The sequence below is a fragment of the Canis lupus genome, chromosome 11 (assembly GCF_003254725.2).
Source record: "Canis lupus dingo isolate Sandy chromosome 11, ASM325472v2, whole genome shotgun sequence".
Lineage (NCBI taxonomy): Eukaryota > Metazoa > Chordata > Mammalia > Carnivora > Canidae > Canis > Canis lupus.
Window position 1 is genome coordinate 69,940,502 of NC_064253.1, and position 24,411 is coordinate 69,964,912.

The 24,411-nt window shown below is 41.2% G+C and overlaps 1 protein-coding gene across 7 annotated transcripts in view; it reads right to left on the minus strand.

Annotated features, from left to right (window-relative positions):
• ASTN2 (astrotactin 2) overlaps positions 1-24,411 on the minus strand; it is an 853,772-nt gene that overhangs the window by 174,733 nt on the left and 654,628 nt on the right. For all 7 annotated transcript variants that reach the window (XM_025432065.3, XM_025432067.3, XM_025432064.3 and 4 more), the window contains one exon: positions 9,342-9,607. In XM_025432065.3, the coding sequence (XP_025287850.1) occupies positions 9,342-9,607 (266 nt within the window). The remainder of the gene's footprint in view (positions 1-9,341; positions 9,608-24,411) is intronic.

The window sequence follows — 24,411 nt, forward strand, 5'->3', positions numbered from 1 at the left end:
ATTTACTGTTCTGATTGTTTGCTTTTTGTCTCCCACACATGCTCCAGTATAAACTAAGTCTCCGGATGGTCAAAATAAGTGCCTGTTTTGCTCTCTAATGTATCTCAAATACCCAGAATAGTGCCTGACCTAGAGAAAACCCTTGTAAATACTTTGCTAAAATTATTTAAATTGAGTCCCCACACTCCCAGTCATCTCATATATGAACTTCTGCGGTGGAAAGCTTACTAACTGGTCATCTTATTTAAGTCTTCTAGAACATTTGGGTCAAGAGCATCTATAAAATGTGCAGATGCCATGTATCTTTTTTGCCAAGAAAAATAATCTGGTAATGTATAATTTGGCATAATTTTCTGAGGATGGAGATCAAAATACCATTCAAAATCAGAGATCTGAGTGGGAAAAATCAGAAAGGGAGACAAAACATGAGAGAATCCTAACTCTGGGAAATGAACAAGGGGCAGTGGAAGAGGAGGTGGGCAGGGGGATGGGGTGACTGGGTGACGGGCCCTGAGGGGGGCACTTGACGGGATGAGCACTAGGTGTTATACTAACGTCAGCAAATCGAACTCCAATAAAAAAATATACCAAAAAAATCAGAGATCTGCATACCTCAAATTACTAATCCTTGGTTATTTACACAGCCCTCATCCCTGATATTCACCTTGCAACTGTTGATGCAGTTAGTCATCTAAAAGTCACATTTATTTTTATTTTTTAAGATTTTATGTTTAAGTAATCTCTATAACCTATTTGCAACTTGAACTTACAACCCTGAGATCACGAGTTGTATACTCTATGGACTGAGTCAGCCAGGTGACCCTAAAAAGTCACATTTCATCATGTTTTTCCCTTGACTCAAATCCTGAAGGAGGACTCCCCATTGTTTACATGGTTTCCAACTGCCTTGAGGCAGCATTCTAAGTTGCCCACAGCTCAGCCTTCTGCACATCATCTTTCCAGTTTGATCTCTCCTAAATCTCTCAGACCTGTTGCAGAGTGACTGATTAAACATAAACGCTTTAGGGGCGCATGCGTGGCTCAGTTGGTTAAGCATCCACTCTCAATTTCGGCTCAGGTCATGATCTCAGGATCATGAGACTGAGCCCTGTGTTAGGGTCAGCGCTGGGAGTAGACCCCACTTGAGATTCCCTTTCTCCTTCTGCCCCCCAACCCCTGCTCACACACACACCCTCTCTTTCTCTCTTAAAAACAAAACACACACGTACATTTTAGACACTGTCATCCCCGGCTTGAATTCTGACCCCATAAGACACTAGGTATGTGATCTTAGATAACTTGCTTATCACTATAAGTCCTCAGTTTTGCCTTTTAATTTGTGAAATGGGCATAACAGTGCATATTCAAATGTGTTGGGGGGTAGAGGGAGACATCACTGATATAATGAGTGCATATTAATATACACAAAGCACTTAAAAATGCCAGGCATATAGTTGGCAATCAATAATTGTTGGGTTTTATCCTTCTATTCTAATATGTTTGGCATACAGGATTTGACATAACTTAACTTTCTTTCCCCTTCCTTTCTAATATTCCTTAGTCTAGACCAAATTTTGTCAAACATTTTTTTGGAAAGAACTAGAAGTTAATGTTTTTGGCTTTGTGCGCCATACTCTATTCTGTGGCTACTGCTCTACCCTGCTATTGTTGCCTGAAAGCAGCCATAGATGATATGTAAACTGCAAAGAAACAAACAATCCAATCATGAAATGGGCAAAAGACGTGAACAGAAATCTCACAGAGGAAGACATAGACATGGCCAACATGCACATGAGAAAATGCTCTGCATCACTGGCCATCAGGGAAATACAAATCAAAACCACAATGAGATCCCACCTCACACCAGTGAGAATGGGGAAAATTAACAAGGCAGGAAGCAACAAATGTTGGAGAGGATGTGGAGAGAGGGGAACCCTCCTGCACTGTTGGTGGGAATGCGAACTGGGATAGCCACTCTGGAAAACTGTGTGGAGGTTCCTCAAAGAGTTAAAAATAGACCTGCCCTATGACCCAGCAACTGCACTGCTGGGGATTTACCCCAAAGATACAGATGCAGTGAAACACCGGGACACCTGCACCCCGATGTTTATAGCAGCAATGTCCACAATAGCCAAACTGTGGAAGGAGCCTCGGTGTCCATCGAAAGATGAATGGATAAAGAAGATGTGGTTTATGTATACAATGGGATATTCCTCAGCCATTAGAAACGACAAATACCCACCATTTGCTTTGACATGGATGGAACTGAAGGGGATTATGCTGAGTGAAATAAGTCAATCGGAGAAGGACAAACATTATATGGTCTCATTCATTTTGGGAATATAAAAAATAGTGAAAGGGAATAAAGGGGTAAGGAGAAAAAATGAGTGGGAAATATCAGAAAGGGAGACAGAACATGAGAGACTCCTAACTCTGGGAAATGAACGAGGTGTGGTAAAAAGGGAGGTGGGCAGGGGGTGGGCGGTAACTGGGTGATGGGCACTGAAGGGGGCACTTGATGGGATGAGCACTGGGTGCTCTAGATGTTGGCAAATTGAACACCAATAAAAATAAATTAATAAAAAAAGATGATATGGAAACAAATGTATGACTATGTTTCATAAATATATTTATAAAAACAGGTGGCATGCTGGATTGCACCCATGGGCCACAGTTTTCCAACTTTGACCTGGACTAGCTTTGGAACTTTATAGAACCAAGTTCAAGCTTCTGCGAGCTTCAGTGTCCTCATCTATTAAACAGGGACAGTAATAGTACTGCCCTAATAAGTTGTTGGGTGATTAAATGAGATAAAGCACATTAAGCCCTCAGTACAGTTTTTGGCGTATGATAGGCATCTCGTAGATGGTATTATCCTCATCCGCAGACTTGCCTCAAGCTGTTCCATGATCTGCCCATATCCACCTTTCCTGCCCCAAGAATCTTTTCCAGACTTTCTCTGAGTTTCTTTCTCCCAATTTTCTAACACTGCTGGAATGTCAATTGTATTATTTGAAAATAAGTCATGCATGAATGTAACATATGCAAGTAATTATAGTTACTTATGTGGCTCTTCTGCTTCATCTATTAGACTGTGAGCTCCTTGAAGGCACAATCTGTGTCGTATTCCCCCTCTGTATCCTTTTTCCTGGCACAGTATCTGGCACACGCTAAGCAACCAAGACAAGGAGATGGCGGCAATGGTGCTACAGTAATGGTGACAGCAGTTGTGATCATGGTGGTGGTGATGGTGGTGGTGGTGACCATTGGGGGGTGGCGATCTGGGCTGTTAATTTCTTTCAAAGAGCAGTCATTTGGAATTCTCTTCTCAGTGAGAGCCAAGAAGTGTAAATAGAGCAAACAAGTTTTTCTGGCAGAGAGAGAGGATCTGCTGGAAGGTCAGACAACCACAACAAGACCAAAATTATACATGGCTCTTCCTAGAGCAGCATGAAAAGAAAAAGAAAAAAACAAAACAAAACAAAACTCACATGATTGGAAGTCAGGAGACCTGAGCACTAGGAAAGAATCATCCCTCTATAGAGTAGTTTACAGTCCTCAAATTGCTAGCAAGGAGTGTCTTATTTTTCTGCATGAGAGCCCTGTGGGGAAAGTTATGACTACCCATTTTACAGATGAGGAGACTGACTCTCGGAGAGATGAAAGGTATTGCTGAGGCCAGAAGTCATGCCTAACTACTTCAAATTCAGAACTGGTTATGTGACTCAAGGGAAATCATTCTTCATCTTTAAGTCTTACTTTTATTTTCACTATTTGTAAAATAAAAAGTTTGATCTGTAAAATGTACGGGATATGACTTTAATACCCCTCTCTACTCAAAAGTTCTATGTCACTGCAATAAAGTACAAGATATGTACATCTTTCTCATCCCTATTAATTTAAGGAATAAAACTGTTAATGTCTCCGGATAAGAAATAAATTGCAGGTCACAGGATGACTCTTCTAACCTCAAAATATTGCCCTTTTTTCAGGGTAAAAGTTAGATCTGATGCTATCACAGCACCAGGAAGTAGGGGATGGTGGGGGGCAAGAGAAAGAGATAAAGTTAGCCCAGAATTTTCATAGTACAGATAAAGAAACCAAGATCAAAATGGTAGAAGCATTTGTGTCCAATGTCATATAAGAATCAAGGACAGAGACTAATTCAGATTCCAGGTGTCTCAGTTCTCTAGCTCTTCCAAAGAGAATTCCCAATCCCAACATGGATAGAGGCAGATACCACATGTTTCCTTTACAAATAAGTAAAAGTAAGGTCACCCAGTAGTCAATGGCAGAGATGGGTTTCAAATCCCGCTCTGTCTGGCTCTTCACAATGACACTGTTTTGTTTCCCCCACTTGGAGCTTCTTCTTCCTCACCCAAAGGCTAAATTAACAACCACACAAAGTCTTGTATATTATACAACTAGCTGTACTATGGCTTCGGGCTATGTGGGGTCATTTAACAGGTGGAGGAGGACATCTATGTATTAATCAAACTGGCCATGATAAAAATTTTTTTTTTCCTTGTTCTAAATCACAGCATGACATGTAATGAAGGGCTCCTTTCCAACTGGGGCACAAGTCATCATCCTTTACCATGGTGATGGATACGATTTATGATGATGGATACGAGGAGATCCCAACCATCAAAGGAGCAGTGTCTAATGTTCCCCAGGGCTATCCAGAGCATATCCTAATTCTGTTCCCAAATCAGAAGCCACAACTGCCCCACAGATCTCGCGCAAGTCACACTTCCTCTCTGACACTTCCTGACCATGCCATACAATGGCACTCAGAAGTTGCCTGAGCACCTCAAATAACTCAAGGGAGTCAGGAGTTCTTACATAGAAGAATGGTTCCATTCTGTTTCAGGAGATCTATAGAAGGAAATCCTTGTACTCATGGGTAACTCCACCTACAGTATCCCTTACCAACAGAATATGAACTCCAGCAATGTTTATAAAGTGAGAAAATGTTCCTATAATCCCTCCAATCATGATCTGCCCTTGTGGGTTAACCAGTGACCTCTCCCATGCAAAAACACAGATCTTACTCTAAAATGTCATGTTCCTCGCATTTTGGGCTTCTGTAAAGTTAGCCAGTACTACTTAGAAGAGGAAGTACCAAGGGAATCATTAAAAAAACTAGAAGGGTCAAGTTTAGATGCACATCATTTTTATCATATTCACAGAAAAATGTTTGTCTATCACATGCTATGTGCCAGGCACTAGGCATCTGTTATCTCATTTGATCTCCATAAAGATCACATTTTACAGATGAGGGAACTGAGGTTTGAAATGATTCAACATCACACAGTGAACAGGAGGTTGAGGCAGGATTCTAAAGAGAGCACAGAGCCTCTGCTACCTGATTCCACTTAGACAAAGTCTCTTGCAGAAAACTCAAAGAAACTTTTTTAGCCTCTCTTCCTTTTCAGGTAGGAAAAGAAAAACCCAGAAAGGAAAAAAAGGACTTGCCCCAGCCTTACTGTATCTCAGTGTCAGAGCCCAGGCCAAGGTTCTTTCGTGTTTTATCCATGTTTCCTCTACCTCTGGCTGCAGAGCAAAGCAAAGACATGGATAAGCCATGGGAGAAGGAGTGATGAGGTTTGGAGAGGAGTCAGAAAACAAATAGTGATCACAAGGAGAATGGCTGCCCTCTCATCACACCAGCCTCACTCAGTGACCATATTCCCTCCAGATCATTTCCATACCTACAGTCGGCCTGTCCCACCTACTCCTACCTTATCCTGGCTCCACTGGAAAAACCTAATGTATCACAGCCCTTAGGCTGTAACACAAGTTTAAAAGGGCCTACCATTGGGGTTTGGGGCCAGGGAGAAGAAGCCGGAATGTCAATGAAGCCAGATTATCACCGAGCTCTAACGTTTTCGAGCAGGGATGACTAAGAGAAGGCGAGCCCAAGAGAAGATGGCACCCCTGCCTGGCTACCTGCCTAAACTATTCTCTGGCTTCCCACCACCTGGTGCCAAACTACTCATCACTGCCGCCTCTGCACCTCTGCCTGGACTGGCCCTGCTGCTTGGTCCTCAGCACTGCCCATGGAGCAGCCCTTAGTCTTGGCCCTTGCCACATGGGTTCTCACACAGTTTCTCAAGGAAATGGGCCACACCTGCTCATTCTTCAGGCCTTTGCAGGAGTTGGGTCTTCAAACTTGCTTGTGCTCAGGCTCCTCCCACTCCCCCAGACCTAGCCCTCCACATTCACTTTATGCCCGACCCCCTAAAACTCAGTTTAAATGTCACTTCCTCAGGAAAGCCTTCCCTAACTCCACAAGATCTCCTATCACATATTTTCAACCCACTGGCCTGGACTCCTCTTGGTACCTTGCAGTCTGTTTCTACTGGTGATTGTTCCATTAATTCATTAATACAAACCCGTAAACTCCATGGAGATAAAGACCAAGTCTACTCGTTGCACTCTTCACTTCTCAGGGCATGACACAGTCCTGGCATATACTCAAATCTACTGAATGAATGAATGACTAGAGCTCCGAGTGTTCCACATCTCCTACAAGGAGAATAGTGACATCTAGTGACTGAGTTCACACTTGGGCTTCTCTGATAACACCCACCAACTGGCCTGGAAAACATCTTGCTGGATTTCCAAAGAAACGGATATTTTGATCATGCCGAGGGAAGCTGGCATAGAATCCAGACATGGGGAATCTGACTCCTACGCAAGGAGGGAAAGAACCACCACTCCTCTTGCTACCACATGTGCCAAGAACACATCACAAAAGTCCTGTGACTTAGCTAGGACTGTGCCACATTACAGATGAGGAGAGTGTGGTCCAGGGAGGCAGCACTGGGCCAAGTTTATGGAGCAGTAAGTGAGGATTTTCCCAGCCTCACCCACCAAGTCCTGGAGACTCCGGCCCTGTGCAGCTAATCATGCTGCTTCGCTCATCCTCACTGATACAACACTGGTCAGATCATCGTTGGTATTTACTGGAAGCTTCAACAGCCTCCTCACAGGGCTCCCTATTTCCACATTCGCATTTTCACACCCAACTCTCACCTTAAAGCTGGAGGGGTAGAGATACAGATAGATAGATATGTTTGATTTTTTGTTGTAGTGAATGTGGGGACCTCTGATGCACAGAATTAGGTTATCTATGATGCTCATGACTTAAGCTAATTATTGCACCATGTATGGTTAGGCCTAATATATCCAACTACTTAGTGTTCACTCATTACCTAGTTTAATACTTTAGAAGAAAACTCCCACAAATCCACCACCCAAAATGCCAGCTAGGTACGTGATACCTCCATGTAATGAGGACTCCCTCATGCCATTGCCCCGCCCTCCCCGACTCAAGACTACCATCATCCTGAACTCTACATTGAAGATTTCCTTGGTTCCCTTTTTAAATAATTTATAGCACCTGTATTCATTCCAAAAATGTAGTGTATCTGGCATGTATCTGTTTTAACTTAAAATAGGGGAAAGGGTATCATGTTATATAAAATATACCTTTAGGAGTTAATTCTTCATTTAATATTATGTTCATTCATCTCATATTAAGTGACACTATAGTTCATTTGTTTTGTCTGTTGTAGAGTTTTCCACTGTATGTATCTTCCATTTTATGCTTATTTAATTGCTCTCCTACTGATGGTCATCTGGATTGTTTCCAGAGGGCTCTTTCAGCTGCATGAATCTAATCCTATTGGATCCTTCCTGCATATCCTAAGCATCTCACTCTCCTTTAGACAGGGTCCAAATTCCTGTGAGCTAGTTTACAACAACTTATATGATCAGGCTCCTTCTGATCTCTCTGGCCTCATCTCTGCTTTCCTTCTATCTCTTGATCTTAGCCATGGGATGTCTTCCAGTCTTTGTACAGATCATGTACTTTTCTGCTTCTGGTCATCTACCTGACACTGTCCCCACCTCCTTACTCTCATCCTCTCTCTGTCCTCTATGAAGCCCTACCTGACCACATATCACTCTCTAGAATTTAGTCTGATAGAATACTACAGGAGGAGTGCATAATCCATAGTACCCTATTGGTATTGGTCAGGGATCTACCAGACTATCTTCTTTGGGGCCCAGTGCTATCTGGGAATTGCTGCAGAGGGAAGAGTGGGGACAAAGTAGAGATGCTTTGTCTACCTTCCTCTCCCCAACTGAAGGAGTGGTATTGCTATTCTTGGTTTTATGGATCTCGTTTTCTAAATGAAAGACTGCATTTAGAAAAGGTGTTCCATGAATAAAGTTTTGCAAACCAGTGAATGAATCATTTATATGGTCTCTTCAAGCCCAGGCATGCTATAATGGAAAATGAGAAATGCAGAAAAAAGAAAAATAGGAGATACAGTTTCACAATTAAGCACATAGGCTCTGAAGCACACCAACTTTGGCAAATCACTAAACATCTTTGAGGGTTCCTCACTTCTAAAGTGGGAATGACATTAGGATGAACCATATGGAATTACCATTTTTTAAAAAAAATATATTTATTTGAAAGAGAGAGCACACAAGCATGTGCATGGAAGGGGCAGAGAGAAACTTTAGCACACTCCATGCTGAGCTCAGAGACCAAAGTGGGGCTCAATCTCATGACCCTGAGATCATGACCTGAACAGAAACCAAGAGTTGAATGCTTAACTGACTGCACCACCCAGGTGCTCCCTGGAATTACTATTTCTATAAATTAAAAAAAAAAAAAGATCAAATGCTGGCAATTTCATAGGAGTCAAACCAATACTTATACATAAACCTGATCTGTGGGGGGGGGCAGATTAAATGAGATAATCCAAGTATAATACTGAGACAAAGACTGTTAGGTTTCAACAATTCCATATATCTTCTTCCCCAAGGTCACTAGATAGAGTATATCTCCCTGTTTTTGTTCGCAGATAGGTGTGCCCAATGGCTGAGCTCTTGCCAATGGAATGGAGCTGATATTTGTCATTTTCGGGCTTGGCCTGTTTAAACCTCTCATGTATGATCTTCCATGTTCTTTCTTCTTCCACAGCAAGTATTGAAGCATCAGGTTGATGAAGGCACAAGATAGAACAAGGTGTGTCACTGAACCACTTCTCAGAGTGAAGCCACTCATCATCGAAAACATTTATTTGGGACTCCACATAAACATAAAATAACTTCTATTATATTAAGCCATTGAGATTTGAGGAATTATTGGTTATAGCAGCTATATATGTACTTAAAACATGGTAAATGAATCAATAAATGCCAATCACCATGATGATAATGATGACAAGACAATCCCAATAGACAATTGGCCCACAAGGGCAGGTGGCAGGAAGATTGGTACTTAGATGTGACTTAGTGGCTGTGTCAGGGGAACTCACCTCCTTGGTACCATTATCTTGGATAAGGGTGTAAAGTGGTACCACACGGTTGATTTCCAGCAGCACTGGTGTGGGGCTCAGCTGCTCCTTGCCTGGTCGGCGGCAAAGGTGGCAGGTAGATGGACAACGGCCTTTCTCCTCACAGCGGATCTCCACACCTGATATGAGCTGGTCATCCGACAGCATTTGGGCTGTCAGCAGACCTGAGAGGTAGGTGATGAAGGGCATGGACTTGAGTTCCTTCTTGCTGCCCAGCTCTGTGGTCTCTGGAGAGGGGAGAGAAATTCAATATTGTTCAAAAGGTCAGACTCTTGAACCCGTAGAATCCAACGTGCTAAGGAGGTGGTATTCCATGGAAAGGAAAAAAGATGATAGAGTGGTTTGCTCCTGATGCCTTAGAAAGAGCACTAGTCTGATGACTCAGATGTCAGGTGGTGTCTTGTTTTATTATTTATATCAAATAACTCCTTATTTACTTTCTCTGGACCTCACTTTTTCCATATTTAAAGTTGATTGGTAAGACAAGAGGATTCTCCAAGGGCCCTGTAAGGTGTAAATATTCAAAGATATTTTCCCAATAAGGAATTTCTGTCTAGTGTCAATTTATACAAATTATAACTTTCTTTTGAAAACTTGCTCCAGTCCTATATTTTCCATGAAGTTTCATGTTATGGGGGAAACGCAAGCTGAAGTCAAGTCAATTTCCATTTAAATCTCAATTCTGCTTGATAATAGCAATGGGCCTTGGGAAGATCTCCTAATACCCAAAAGCCTGTGAGGATTAATTCTGTAAAATGGAGTTATAATACTGACTAAAACAGTTATGAGTGGTAAATGAGACAGAAGGAGGTGGACCTGTCTGGAAAAGAAATGATTTCCTCTTTCTTTCTGTGCTCATCTGTTCCCTTGTTCAAAAGTCCTTCCCTGCCTTCTTCCTGTGCACACTGAGATCTAATTACCCACGCTCTGTTCAGTGCTGTCTCTCTTGATCCATACAACTAGCATTTCCCACCTCTGTGTCTTTGCTCACCTGCCCTATTCTTCCCCTCTGCCTCTTCAAATGTTTGCCACCTATCAGTGCTCCATTCCAACATCACCCTCTTCAGAAGTCTTTTCTCCTTGCTCTAGCTCTTCTTCTCTGAGTATTTCTGTTGATAAACCCTAATCTTGTTAAGATCATTTTTTCATCCCATTTTCTGCCAACCTCTACAACTGTATTTTCAACTCCTGGAGTTGGTACCATGTCACCCACTCCTGTCTCCTTCTCCCCGCCATCTGCTTCAGTGTCTAGCACAGTGCTAGGGATGTACTTGAGACTTCATCAAAGAGGGAGGCTGTAGAACTCTGAATGGCTAGACTGACATTCATGATCTAGTTTAGAGCCTCTGAAATCCTTCCGAGGAATTCTATGGATCCCAAGAAGCACCTCAACGGATGGTTGCAGAGGGCAGGAGGGAAACTGGGTAGATGAAACCCAAGACCCACATCTCAGCTTCAAATAGAGCAGTTCCACTTGTATCTCTTTTTATAGACTGGCCTTCTATATAAGACTTCATAAAAAGAGAATGGCTATGGCTATATCAAAAAGCAAAGTGATTTGTACAACCTGAAGAGTTCCATTTACATCACAGACCATATGAATGGTGTTCTCAGACTTGTGTAATGCATAATCTGAGTGGCAAACAGGGTGGCCTGCAATAAGGGACAGAATTTGGTCGAGACATCAGCTTCTTCCAATCCTGGTAAACTTAAGGTGTGCTCCTGCCTCAGTGGAGACAAGAGCCCTGGGCACCAAGGACTAAGAAAAAGTAGGGTTATCTCCTGCTCTAGCTCTCAGCTTGCAGTGACATGCAGCTGATCTGGAAATGGGCTTGCCAATTAGAAATACAAATAAATGCAGCCTTCATTCATTACTCTCTGGGCCCTCGGGCCTGGGATCTGGGCTCCACCTTTTCTGTCTGGCTGTCAACAAATGCTTATGAGCATCAGATCAAAGGCTCTGAGGGAGGAAGACAAGGCAAATTCCAGCTAACCAATCCTTCAGAGGGATTAAAGAAGGGTAGTTACAAGATAAACAAAACAAAGCTGTGAAGAAGGCATCTCAGCATCTGGGCAGACAGAGACACTCTTATACACAGACAAGTTGAAAGAAGATGATGATGATGACTTTTGGAAGTGCAGGCCAGAGGACTAGTTTTGGAGAAGGGTGACTTCAAACTTGGGAGAGAATAACCATTGAGGAGAGAGGGTTAGAGGACAGCCAGAGCTACAAGACATTAGGGGGGTTATCTCACACTCTGACCTCAGAGGTCAGTAAACTAAGTGGTCCATAGGGCAAAGCTAGCCCTCTCTCTCTCTCTCTCTCTCTCTTTGTAAATAAAGTTTTATTGGAACACAGGCACCTTCATTCATTGATGTGTTATGTGTGGCTGGGCACACACAAGTGCACAATCGAGTAGTTTCAACAAAGATGCTATGACCCACAGAGACTAAAATACTTACTATCTGCTCCTTTACAGAATAAGTTTGGGTACCTTGGTTCCAGTCCTAGGTAATCGCTTGGGAAATTGAGTCTCAGAAGGAGACTCTGTCTTTGGTCAGTGTGGCAGTATAATGAATTAAACTGAAAACACTGGAATCAATTAGGCCATCATACATGTAAACTGTGAATCTCCAATGAGGAAAACATAGAGGGGGGCATTCTTTCTCCATAAAACATCTTTCAAAAGCTATTGAAAAAGCACACCTTTGAAAAATGTTAATCTGGTACAACCCTCCCATTTTACACAAGGGGGAACTGTGTCCCAAAGGAAGACTTTCCAAGGTCATATGGTGAGTTAGTGTTCCTTTCATCACATGATCCCAGTCTTTTCTATTAACCAATTTGTCATTTAAATGACTATTTTAATCTCATATTTTAAAACATAGATGGCCTACACCTCACAGCATTTTACCATATGCACATAATTTAATTGGAAACGAAATGTGGTGCTGGAAGTAAAAATGCCCTTGATCAAATGAACACACATAGATACTGGGCTAAAGATGTAACTAACCATTTAACAACAAAACAAGTTATAGATCTCTGCTGGTCTGTTTTTTTTTTCCAATAAATCTTTTTTTTTTTTTTTTTTTTTTTTTCAAAATCTATCAATCCAACCGGTGAGTTAGAAGCCCAGAGTCTAGGCTGACAACTGCATTGCAGTAGCAATATAGAATTCATAGCTGAACTTAAGGGCTGGTTTTAAAAAAGAGGGCACTTGAGCATCCCATGGTCCCATCCCATTGCTCAACAAATGAAGAACCAGAGACTTTAACAGAGAAAGAGATTTACATCTGTATTGTGTGCACATTTATTAACAATTATCTTTTTTTTTTTTTTTTGGTAAAGATTTTATCGTGCTTAAATTACGATCTGGATGAGAGTTACAACAGGGAAGACCATTAACCATTCCATTAATTATTCCTCTGTAGACATTATGATTATTGTGAAAGCTAATTATTTCTGATCCAACCTTACTCTGTGGTTAAAGTCATCTTTAGTTCAAATGCCAGTTCTTCAGAAAAGCCTTCCTTGACTTCCATCCCCATGCCACCAATCTATACAGGGCTTCACATCAAAGATTCTCATAGCATCCTGTTCCATCCATCCTCTCTTCCCAGACTGTAAACTCCATGAGGACAAAGAAGACAGTATCAATTTTCCCTATGCCCATATCAACTTTACATATAACCTGGAACATGTTAGGATTACAGTAATAGTTTTGATACAAATTTGTTGGGTATATATATATATTGACCCAAAGTGCTGTGCTAGCTTATCAGAGCATTGATAAGTCTAAGAGTCAAGATTTATGAATTTCAAGACCGACAATTAATTGGTGGCTTATAATCAAGTGCCAACTCTTCCCAAAGTGAAAAATTAGCTTCCTCAATTGGAAGGTTTACAGATGAATAGCTGATCAATTTGCCAGTTGTTCTGACCTCCTCTGGGTTTTCACATAGGCCCTTCCATTGAGAGGATGGGAGAGCTCAGTTAAAACAGGCTGTCTTTAACAGGCAAGGATAAAGAGCATTTTTGAAGAGACGTATCCTCTGTTCACATTTCCCATCCCTCTGAACAATGCTTCCAAAATAGGATCATGTCTGGTTTTAAGCCCAATTCAGTTCCAATGACACTACAACCCATTCATTTGAGAACCTGCCAACTGAACTCTCTTTTTTCTCTTCCCAAATTCCTGCTGGGTATTATTTTGTTGCCACCAAAAAAAAAAAAAAAAAAAAAAAAAAAAAAAAAAAAAAAGGCAGCCTCAGTTGAAGTGACAACTCCTTGTTGGGAGGGCAGCCAGGGCTTTTCGGCAGGAGGTGATGGCACTGCTTGCCCTCATCCAGAAAACAAAACAAAGGCAGCAGACTAAGGGCTCCTGGGAGAGCCAAAGCTGTGCGAATGTTTGTTCAATATTCGGCAACAGCGCAGGGCGCTGCCTCCCAAGTCAGACAGGCTTGCTTTGGCAATAGGCTTGCACTTGAAGCATTTAAAGGCTCCACGGGGACCAGAGGGGCTCAAATTAGAAACGTTAAGGGTGGGGGAAAGAGGGTGAGACTTTTATATCATAAAGAATGGCCTTTATTACAGCAATGGCCTCCCAGGAATTGCTGAAATGGGATCATTTCTTAGGCGGAGTTACTGTCTCCTGTTGGAGGAAAGCGATTGCTCTGAGGTCTGCCTCAAGGACCCACACAAATTTATCCTTAACAGAGGGAAAGTAGCCAGCCAAAAGGCCGTCAGCAAGGCCTGTGCTTCTGCACTGTGCAATCCAAACTTCCCAGCCTCCCAGTCAAGGTCCTGCATCCTTGGGGTGCCCTTCATAAGTCATGGTACCAACCTGACTGAGTTCTTGTGAGGATCAAACACGGTGCCTAACAAAGGTTAAGCACTCAATCCTTTCTAGTTGTTGTTGCTGCTAATGCTGTGGTTGTTATAATTCTCAGTGCTGCTGTTGTAACAAGATGTTACAACTGAAATTTCCATTGAGGCACCAAGATAGAATAGAGATGAAATCCCCAAACCAAGCCCCAATATGCAGAATGTACAAAGGAGATGAATCCTAACTCGTTTCATAACTTCAGAAACCTCAGCCAGTACAAGGAAATAAAACAAGGTCAGAAAGTAGGCAGGAGGGATTTAGGAGAGATTTGTTTGAGACAGGCTGTTACCTAATGTTTAGAATTTCCAGCGCCCCAGGTGAGACATGTAGAGCATGCTACCTTCTAATCCTGTTCTGTAAGAAGAAGCCTCAAGAGTGCCTCTTGGAGACACCTAACTCTGGGAAATGAACAAGGGGTAGTGGAAAGGGAGGTGGGCGGGGAGTTGGGGTGACCTGGTGATGGGCACTGAGGAAGGCACTTGGTGGGATGAGCACTGGGTGTTAGGCTAAATGTTGGCAAATTGAACTCCAAAAAAAAATTTAAAAAAAAAAGAGTGCCTCTTGGAGAACTTGCTGTGTGTTCCCCACCGCTGAGGAGATAGTGGACTAGGATCCTATTCCACCTGCAAAAGCTCTAGTGGCCTGTGGCAGCAGAACAGGGGAGGCTGTATGGTGTGAAAAACACTCCAGTGTTTCCCTTGGACCAGGTGTGAGTCACACAGGAAAAAGAGGCAGCTAGAACACTTCCAGTCCTACCCAAAAGGAATTCTAACAAAGATTGAGGGGTGTCCCCCACTGAAAATCCCTATGTGGTAGGCCCCCAGAGAAACATAGGTGGAAGGGGATCGATCGCTGGCAACCAGCCAAGGGGAAACTGCAACATCCTAAGCCTTGGGAAGAGCCTTTGAAAAGCCCCCCACTTTTGGCTAGCTTTAAAAACTGGCAAGAGTGGAAAACAAAGATATAAGGGGACCACAGCAAGCATGACCTTCCTAATCCTTGCCACTTCTCCCTCCCTCTGCTTTATAACGGAGGGAGAGGAAAAAAGAAATGCGAGGTAGAAAAACAGAATGAAGGGCAATCTTGTCCCACCCTCTTCATGCCCCACCACTGGGGAGGGCGAGGAGACTTGACTTGTCAGATTTAGAGATATGATTAAAATTCTTGGACTGGACATCTTAATTCCTGGCTGGAAATGATGTTAGCAAGTGACAATGTCTATCACGGTCTAGTCCATAAAAGTGAAAATAGATTAGATGTGCCCTACTAACCTCATCACCTAGGAGCAGAGGAAGATCACCCCACTGAATACATTAAGAAGGATCATGGGAATCAACTCACATGTATACTCTCACATGTACATAGATTCACCAACCAATTCACATGTGTATTCTTGAACACATAAATTCACGGTGATTACTTTCAATTTTTATCATCAACTGAAACATTTACATCACCATCATAGTGCTTATCACGTTTTTAATTTTACTTAATGTGCTAGTTCAATGAATGTCTGCCCCCCCCCAACTAAACTGTGAGCTCCATTAAAGGGAGGACCATGGCCTGTTTTAGTGATCATCTGCACCCCAGCACAGAGTTCACTATCTAACGTAGTGTCGATGGTTTGCAGGTACGTATCTGAATAAAGGAACAGATGAACATGAGCCTCTTTCCCTTTAATCCATTCCATTCCCATAACACTCATGAGACTTCAAACTCAACCTCTCAGTTTATCACCATAGCCCCAAAGGCAGATGGTCTTAACCTTACTTTATTGACGTACAAATGATAGCTTGTAGCACCAAGTCTCACTCTTGCACAGTGAGTTGTCTCCTTTGCAGGGACTCGGGCCTTCTCTGTTCCTGTCACTCCCAGACAACACTTGCAGGCTCCCTCACCCCTCTTCCATGGGCTAAGGCATCTCAGGGGCAATAGGCATTTTAAAGGTCAAGTCAGGAATCCCATGTAATGTTTCATTCAACACCAAACCATCCTCTAACTTCTTTTTGGAAACTTCTAATGATATAAAACTCATTACGTCTTTAGGCCTCCAGTTCCATTATGGGACAGCTCTGTTAAATCTAGGCGGCTTCCCATCCCGAAACAGCATTTGTCATCCTAAGCATCAGATGCAGCCCTGTAGTTACAGACTTGTTGCTATTTAGACACCCTCACTGTGGTACTCAAGCCTGCCCACTACCTGCCAGGTCATGCTAAGATTAACCAACTAACTAGGGGAGCTCCTGACCCCAGGAATTGTGGAGGCATTCTCAGGTGGCTTCTGATGAGGTTTACGTGTCTCAGTAAAAGATAAGCATGCATGGGTGTGCGCCTGCACCTGTGAGGACATATCTACAAAACGGAAGGAAAGGCCTCAGTGAAGACTCTAAAAAGAAGACAGGTCTACAAAACTGCCAAATCCTGGGATGACTGATCTCCTGATCTAACCTAATTCACAGCTTCTTCCCAAAATACACAAGTAATAAGCCCAACTGCAGAGGGGCAGCCACCGCGCAGTGACTTGCCTGGGTTTGAATCGACCTCTTCCATTTCCAGGTGGGTGACCTCGGACAGGTCACTTAACCTCTCAGAGGCTCCATTTTCTCATGTGTAAAAATGTTGATAACGTTGGTACCTACATCTTGGAGTATTTGGTGGATCAATGAGAAACAGAACCCAATGAGGAATTTACAAATTCTAGGGTGTCCAGAGCATCATCAGAGTCGTTTGTTCCAGCCCTGGTCTTTACCTCAGCATTACTCAGTTCTTGTGCGAGTCTGGATCTGCAAAAATCTTCCCTTGTTATCTGTTAGCGATTTAACCACTGTGTCAGGAATTTCTGTTTAAACCACCCACTTCCTACCTAGGGGAACACAGTAGACAAAGGTAGATGATTCAGTAGACGAAGGTAGAATTGAAAACTTAAGTCCAAAGTTACTGAGTTAAGAACACCTGATTCAGGATCCTTCTGGGCAAGTCACTACCTCTCCAACCTTGGTTTCCTCATTTGTAAAATAGGGAGACTAATTCCTCATTAATTGTTCTGAGTGTCAGACAGGAGATGCAGCTCGAGCTGATTTACACCTATCATCTCATAAGGTTCTCGTTATCACACTACAAAGTAGGAATCATTGCCCCCTTTTACAGATGAGGAGACTGAGGCTCAGCATGATGTACTATAACCTTATAAGTGATAGTATAACCTTACCTATTCTGAGTGAAAGCAGTTAAATCTCCGAGTAAGCAGTTAAATATAAGGAAAGCCATACTCTCTGCATGGCAGGGAGTGGGACCCCTGGACACTGCCCAGTATCCCACAGCAGTGGCTAATATCATTTGTTGGTTTGTTTGCAAATTAGGATTCTTCACATTTATTTTTTTAAGTGCTAAAATACCTGCACGGCTCTGCTGTGCTATTTGTCCTAAAGAAAGTAATGGGCACAGTGAAATCCCAGTATAGTTGAGAGGACCCAAAAGTGGGCCTTCCCACAGACAAAGGTGTACCCAGGCTCCCTCGCCCCCTTCCAGACTTTTATCCCTCTTATTGTTAAGGTTAACAGTCAGCATAGAAGCTCATCATGTATTCCTGACTCTAGTGAGCTAAGGTGGGCTGTGGCCAGACAGGAGAAGCTGAAAAAAAAAAAAAAAAAAAAGCCATGTGTGATCTCCTGCTGCCCTCTAGTGCCTGCTTAAGATGATTGCTCTTGGGAAAAATTTTTGCTTTATGCCAAAGAATGATTACTGTGCGCAAACCAACTTGCTAGGTTCTGAGGACAGCAGGTATGACAGTAAAGGCTTGGCTATGATAAAAGGAAGCCTAGTGTAATGACTATGAGGGTTACCAACAAGACTTTGCTTAGAAGTGCCAGTTTTGGAGCTAGGCATGGGGGGGGGGCAGGGGGGTGATATTATGAGCAATGATTTGTTCCAATCCTAGTGATACCCAAGTTTAGAGATGTGATTGAGTGTATCAGCGAGGAAGGAAACACCAGAAGAGGAGGAGAGGGGAGAGACTGGAGATAAGGCAGAGAGAAAAGATAATCAGTGGGATGGGATCCTCTAGGAATCAGGTAGAAATGAACTCCCAGGTAACACTGGGAAGGATGTGGTCTGAATGTAAGACCAATCTAAGGCAGAATTTGATCATGAGACCAGGGCGTCTGAGTACATCTCTACAAGTTGTGTACTGCATGATGGTGACAAGGCAAGGGGGCAAGTGGGCAGCCTCAGCCCCACTGGTCATGCTCATGCCCACAGGATTGATTCCAAATGGAAGAGTCCTATTTCCTAATTTACACAAAAGCTAACTTATGGGCTAGTGGAGGCCCTGCATATAACCATGCACAAGCTGAGGCTCTGATAAGCTCTATTATGTGTAAAGTAAGGCTAGTATCCCCGACAACACAAAGTTCTTAGAATTTGAGATAATGTAATGCCCATGCCAGCCAAGAAATTTCAGTTCTTTCTGTAATTATAACAACCAAATTTTTTTTAATTTTTTTAAATAGAGAAAGAAAGGTAGCAGGGAGAGGTGCAGAAGGAGAGACAGAGAATCCCAAGCAGAGTCCAAGCCCAGAGTGAAGCCTGACATGGGGCTCCATCTCACAACCCTGAGATCATGACCTGAGCTGAAATCAAGAATGGGACACTTAACCGATTGAGCTACCAGGTGCCTCAATCTAGTTTTATTTTTAAGATGTGATGGGATAAGTCCTTGAAAAAGGGAAAAGCTGGAAAGGGAATTTGTATTTCCTGAGCTCCTAGTCTTCTTCGTCAAGTACAAGACATTATGAATCACACTGTCTCCTCATAAAAAAACAGTGCTTTGAACTAGGAGTATTACAATTTTTATAACTATATCTTACATGTGAGGAAACAGGTTCTGGAAGGTGAAAGACTGAAGCCAAAGTCCGTTAGGTATTCAGGATAAATACAAAGCCCGTTTTCTGTCCTATGGATCACAGAAGCATCGTTAATAGGAGGCCTGCCTTCCTCTACTGGGATCCCATTCTCCCTCTTTCTTCAAAAGTCTGCTTAGAATTGATCTCCTCAAGGAAGTATTCCAAGGTTAGTTCTTCCTTAATTCCTTTCTTCTTCTTCCAGTAGCTTCTTAGCCTAGGGGTCAAGGATGAAATGCTCAGAGGGAATCATTCCAGAACAGGGCTTAGGGAATTGGAGGTCTCTGGGATGCTAATAAACTGCTTCAAATGGAGACTCCCAGATCATCCTGCTTGGGCATGATCCTGACACAGTACAGCAAGCCAACAAGGCACACCAGGCCACCCTGGGGCCAGTGGGAGGTTGCCAGATTTGATCATCAAGGAGGGTGGGACCCTAGGTGGAGTCAGTTGGAGGCTTTGGTGTGACGAGCTATCAGAAAACAAACTTCTACTCTCTGGCCAGTTCCTAGGAGGCTCCAGTCTTGTTGTCACCCTTCTAACTCTTTATTTCCACTGAAATCTTAATACTCAGGTTAAAAGATCATCTTTAAACATTCCAACAGGCAATACTTTGGGAGAACAGATTCAAAGTGAGTTACTTCTCTAATTATAGCATCCCTCCTCCCTTTAGTTGTGCTGCTAGGGGTAGAGAGAGGGACTAATGCGTCCACCCATCAAAAAAATAAAATAAAATAAAAATAAAGGACTAAGACCCCTGAGGGACTCCCTGCCTTATTGCTGAGGAAATCAGTAAAATTATTATTAATGATAGCTATGATTTTACGGGGGCATATTACAGGTCAGGTGTTCTGCTATTTGCTTTGCATACACTGTCTTCTGCTGGTCTGAACAAACCCTAGCAATAGTGAGAAGCAGGTTTCCTTATCGTTACTTATTTATTCATTCATTCATGCATGCATGCATGCATTTATTTTAAGTGCTCTAATACAGGGCTTGAACTCACAACCCAGAGATCTGAACTCAAGAGCTGAGATCAAGAGTCTGATTCTTAACCCACACACCCTCCCTTACCACATTTTAAGGATGAAGAAATGGAAGCTCACAGAAGTGAAATCAGGGGTTGGGGTGAACTGGACCTCATGCCATTCGGACCTGTTCTACTTCTAAGCACTTTTCCAGCATCTTAAGCTCCAATCTGCTAGACTACTGACAATTCAGAGCTAGACAGTTATAAATTCTGAACATTTAAAGTGCAATTTCTGTTACTTCTGCCCATTACATCATAGTGATTAGCAATAAAAACCTTAAAATAAGAATCTATGGAAAATCAATAGGTAATTGGTTGAAAAATTATGGTGCATCTACACAGTGGAGTCTCTATTTAAAAAGAAATTAGGACAATCTTTATATGTAATACAGTAATCACAAATGTATTTTATTAAATGGGAAAAGCTGTGTGCAGAGCAATATTATAGTGCTTTCCTTTGTACAAGAAAGGAATATATATATATATATACACATATATATACGCACACACATTATATAAAGATTTCTATATAATGTACATATGATCTATATATCAGGTAGATAGAATTTTTCACTAAGCAACACTAAAACAATTAACCAAAAGTAAAATAAAAAAAAAAGTTGACCACAGAGGGAGCAAGGAAATAGGGTCAAGGAGACAAGGGCAGAAGCCAAAGTTGTTTTTTTTTTTTTTTCTTACCAAAGTTGTTTGAGTGTGTCTTCTTTGAAAGTTTTAGTTTGGAATCACATAAAACTATTATGTATTTTTTTAATCAAAAAAGACAAAAACAATCTGTAAGTTATATGTAAACTGAAAAAACCTAGCTATATATCAATATGTTGGCATAACCACAGAGAGAAAATAATTATTTTAAGTGGCTTTGAAATGCAAATGCAATATTTTGATTGTATATGTGTAGTGAGAAATATTCCAAAGGAAAAAAATGTGCAAATAAATCTTAAATTAAATATAAAGGATTTATTGCTAGCTGTAATATTGGTATGGTTATTTTGAAACTATTAGGTATAGATTGTGGGCTATAGCAAATAAGCCATTCGCTTACCATCAGCGTTCCTAACCATTAGTTAGGAACTAACATTATAAGTGTAAGAGGTAATCACTTCAGGTATAAAATCAAAAAAGGTGAGAAAAATTCTGTACACTGAAATGTGAACCAGAAATAAACTTATAGTTCATTTTTATCTTTTAAAAAATAGACATTTCATAGTGTTCTCCACTGAAAAGACCTAGAAATAATGGTAACCTAATAGCCATAATTTTCTTAATGCCTAGACTCTTGTTTTGAAATACCATATCCCACTAAAAGAAACAAAAGATTCTTGGAAAAATTCCTTATTCCAACTCTGAAATAGGTATGGTGCAAGCTGAGCCTGGGACATCTTGCTGTGCCAAAAAGAGAGATCTGCCAACGACTAATGTGGTCATTTCAAAAGGACATAGAAGCCAATCTAGAGGGGCTCACACTGGCCTAACATTGAATAAACTGAACATCAAAGAGAATAATGGCTGCGATTGATTGAAATAGATCAAATAAATAAGTTTCCTGTAATTCACAATGTACTTCAAACCAATACCAAAGCCAAAACTACAACCAAAAAGCAAACAAAGCCCACTGATCACCACTGGGGACAGCTAGGAAACTAGATCATTATCTGAAAATTGATAAAAGAATCAAGTATTAATCAAGCTTTAATCCTATGACCTGGATTTCAGGGTAACTACCTTTTTTTTTAGGGCAGTGTTGCAGGGAGAAAGAATGAAAGAATTAAAAAAAAATTGCCATCTTGCAAGCTCTAATAAAACAAGAGATCTAGACAGCTATCATCAATGAAGCCTAAGACTATTCGGAGAAAGGCTGATGGGAAAATGTCTCATCAGTGATCAGACTTATACCACCTGACCTGCTGATCAAACCTGGTATCACTGAAAGTAGTAAACCAGACAATGAAGTACCTTTGATAAGGTGCCAGAGGAAGCACACAGTGGCCTGTGTGCTGATGTTCATTGGACCTGTGGATAAGATTCAAGGGTCTGTGACTTGTATAGGGGAAAAAATACAGCTTTATTTTAAGTATCCTGTAAAAGCAATTTAGCATTTCCCTAAATTATGAATGCAGGCAACAAACTATAGTAGTGTATGATTTCCTATGACTTTGACACAAATTCACATGTATTTTTATCACATTACAGTTGTTACAAATATTTCTAAATACTTACATTCAATACTACTTAGCAATTATAACAGTTAATAGACTCTCCACTAGATCTGGTCATTAATAAAGTAGTACATATCTTACACTACAGATATGTTTCTTCAATATTTTGATAACTATATCTTGATGCAATTTCTTTCTTCAGTAGTCTCCATGAATTTGATGTTATGAATTTTTAAAACATTATTCTGATATAAGTGGGTCTATAGTCTATCATTCTACAAAATAGGTCCATGGGACCAAAAAAAGTGATGAATCCCTAGGAAAAAGAACAAATTAACACAAAGAGGGAGCCATTACCTAAATCTGCAAAGTAGACAATTCTAAAGAACATATGAGTCAATGTCTTCAACAAACAATGGCATGGGTGTAATAGGTGTGACTATTAACAGACCAAAGAACACCTAATATGACATGTAGACATTTTGATCCTTATTTAAAGATACCTACTAAAAAATAGATATATTTTGAAGCAGTTGAGGATGCTTGAATATGAACTGCTAGATGTGATAATGATGCTGAGAGATTATGCTGAAAAATAATTGTCTGTTAGAGATGCATACTGAGGTATTTAAAGGAGGAATGATAGGATATCTGGGATTTACTTTAAAAGACTTCAGCAACAAAAAACAAATTGGGGGTGAGGGACAGCTGAAACAAAATCAGCAAACTAATGGCAACAATTATTGCAGGGTGATGGGTACACAGGGATCCACTCTACCATTTTCTCTCCTTGCATGTGTACTTTTCTCAATAAAACACAGAGAAAAGAGGGCTGCCAGAGGATTACACAAAATCGGTAAAGGCAATTATTGCTGGGGAGTAGAATGAGGAGTAATTTTTCACATCTACAGTATGTAATGTTTAGATGCTTTCTTCTAAGTGCATTTTCACTTGTATTATGTTTAAATTTTTCTTTTAAATAGCAATTAGAGGTTCCTACTTTTGTAAGAATAAATTAGAATAATGGTTAGCAGTGACATGAGATGGGGGAGGGGTTTGGGGAAAGGAGACTGTCTCTTTGTCTACCGCCACCCAGTCTTGCTGATATGGATCTATGAAGTGGACCATGGTAGACACCATAAAGAGAAAGGTGAAAGAAATCCCAGAGCTCTGATAACAGGAAATATGTAACAGGGTTGAGATGTGGGACTTTGTAGAAATAAGGCCCATGGGAAATTTTTCAGCAACCCTCATTTAACATTGGGTTGAGTTGAGGTTGATGGTGCTACACAGGGAATGTTCTCTGGGCAAGCCTTCAAATGCTACAGGACATTTATCAAGCTCCAACTTCAGTCAGTGTTTGATTACTGCCGACCTTGGACTATACGCACTAGTTGAAACTATTAGAAAGTGGATCTGGCCAATGCACAGAAATGTGTATGATATTAAAATAAGGTTTCAAAACTCTGAACCAGCTGTCTCCATATCAGTTCAAGAAAATTAAAAAAAAAAATCCTCCCCGCACAATAACATGTATGCAGCCTTATTTGTGAGGGTTAAATGTTCAACAAAGGCCTGTCAATCTGACAATGTTTCATGTAGCCAGTTTGACTATGAAGACTGGGGGAAAAACTGATCTCAAACATTTTCCTATATTAAGTAAATAGAAAAACTTGTATTTATTAGAAAAACATTTGTTGGATACCCAACTTGGTCATAAGTATGCATGAATATATTAAAGGAGAACCATGTAAATGTTTACACTTAGATGAATATAACCAACATAATGGTTATATTAAAGTGATGGAGAAAGTTGACTCCTTTTCTATGCTTTTTTATGCTGTATATTTAAATTGAATTCAAATATGTATTGAACATTACCACGTCCTGAGTGAAGGTCAGACTAAGAAATGCACGAGTATTGAGTATGGCATATGTAGATCAGAGTCAGTTTTGGCAGAAAGTAGACTAATGACAGATATAGAGATGGTGGATAGAGGGATACATAAACAGGATAAGAGATTGAAGAAGGAGAAA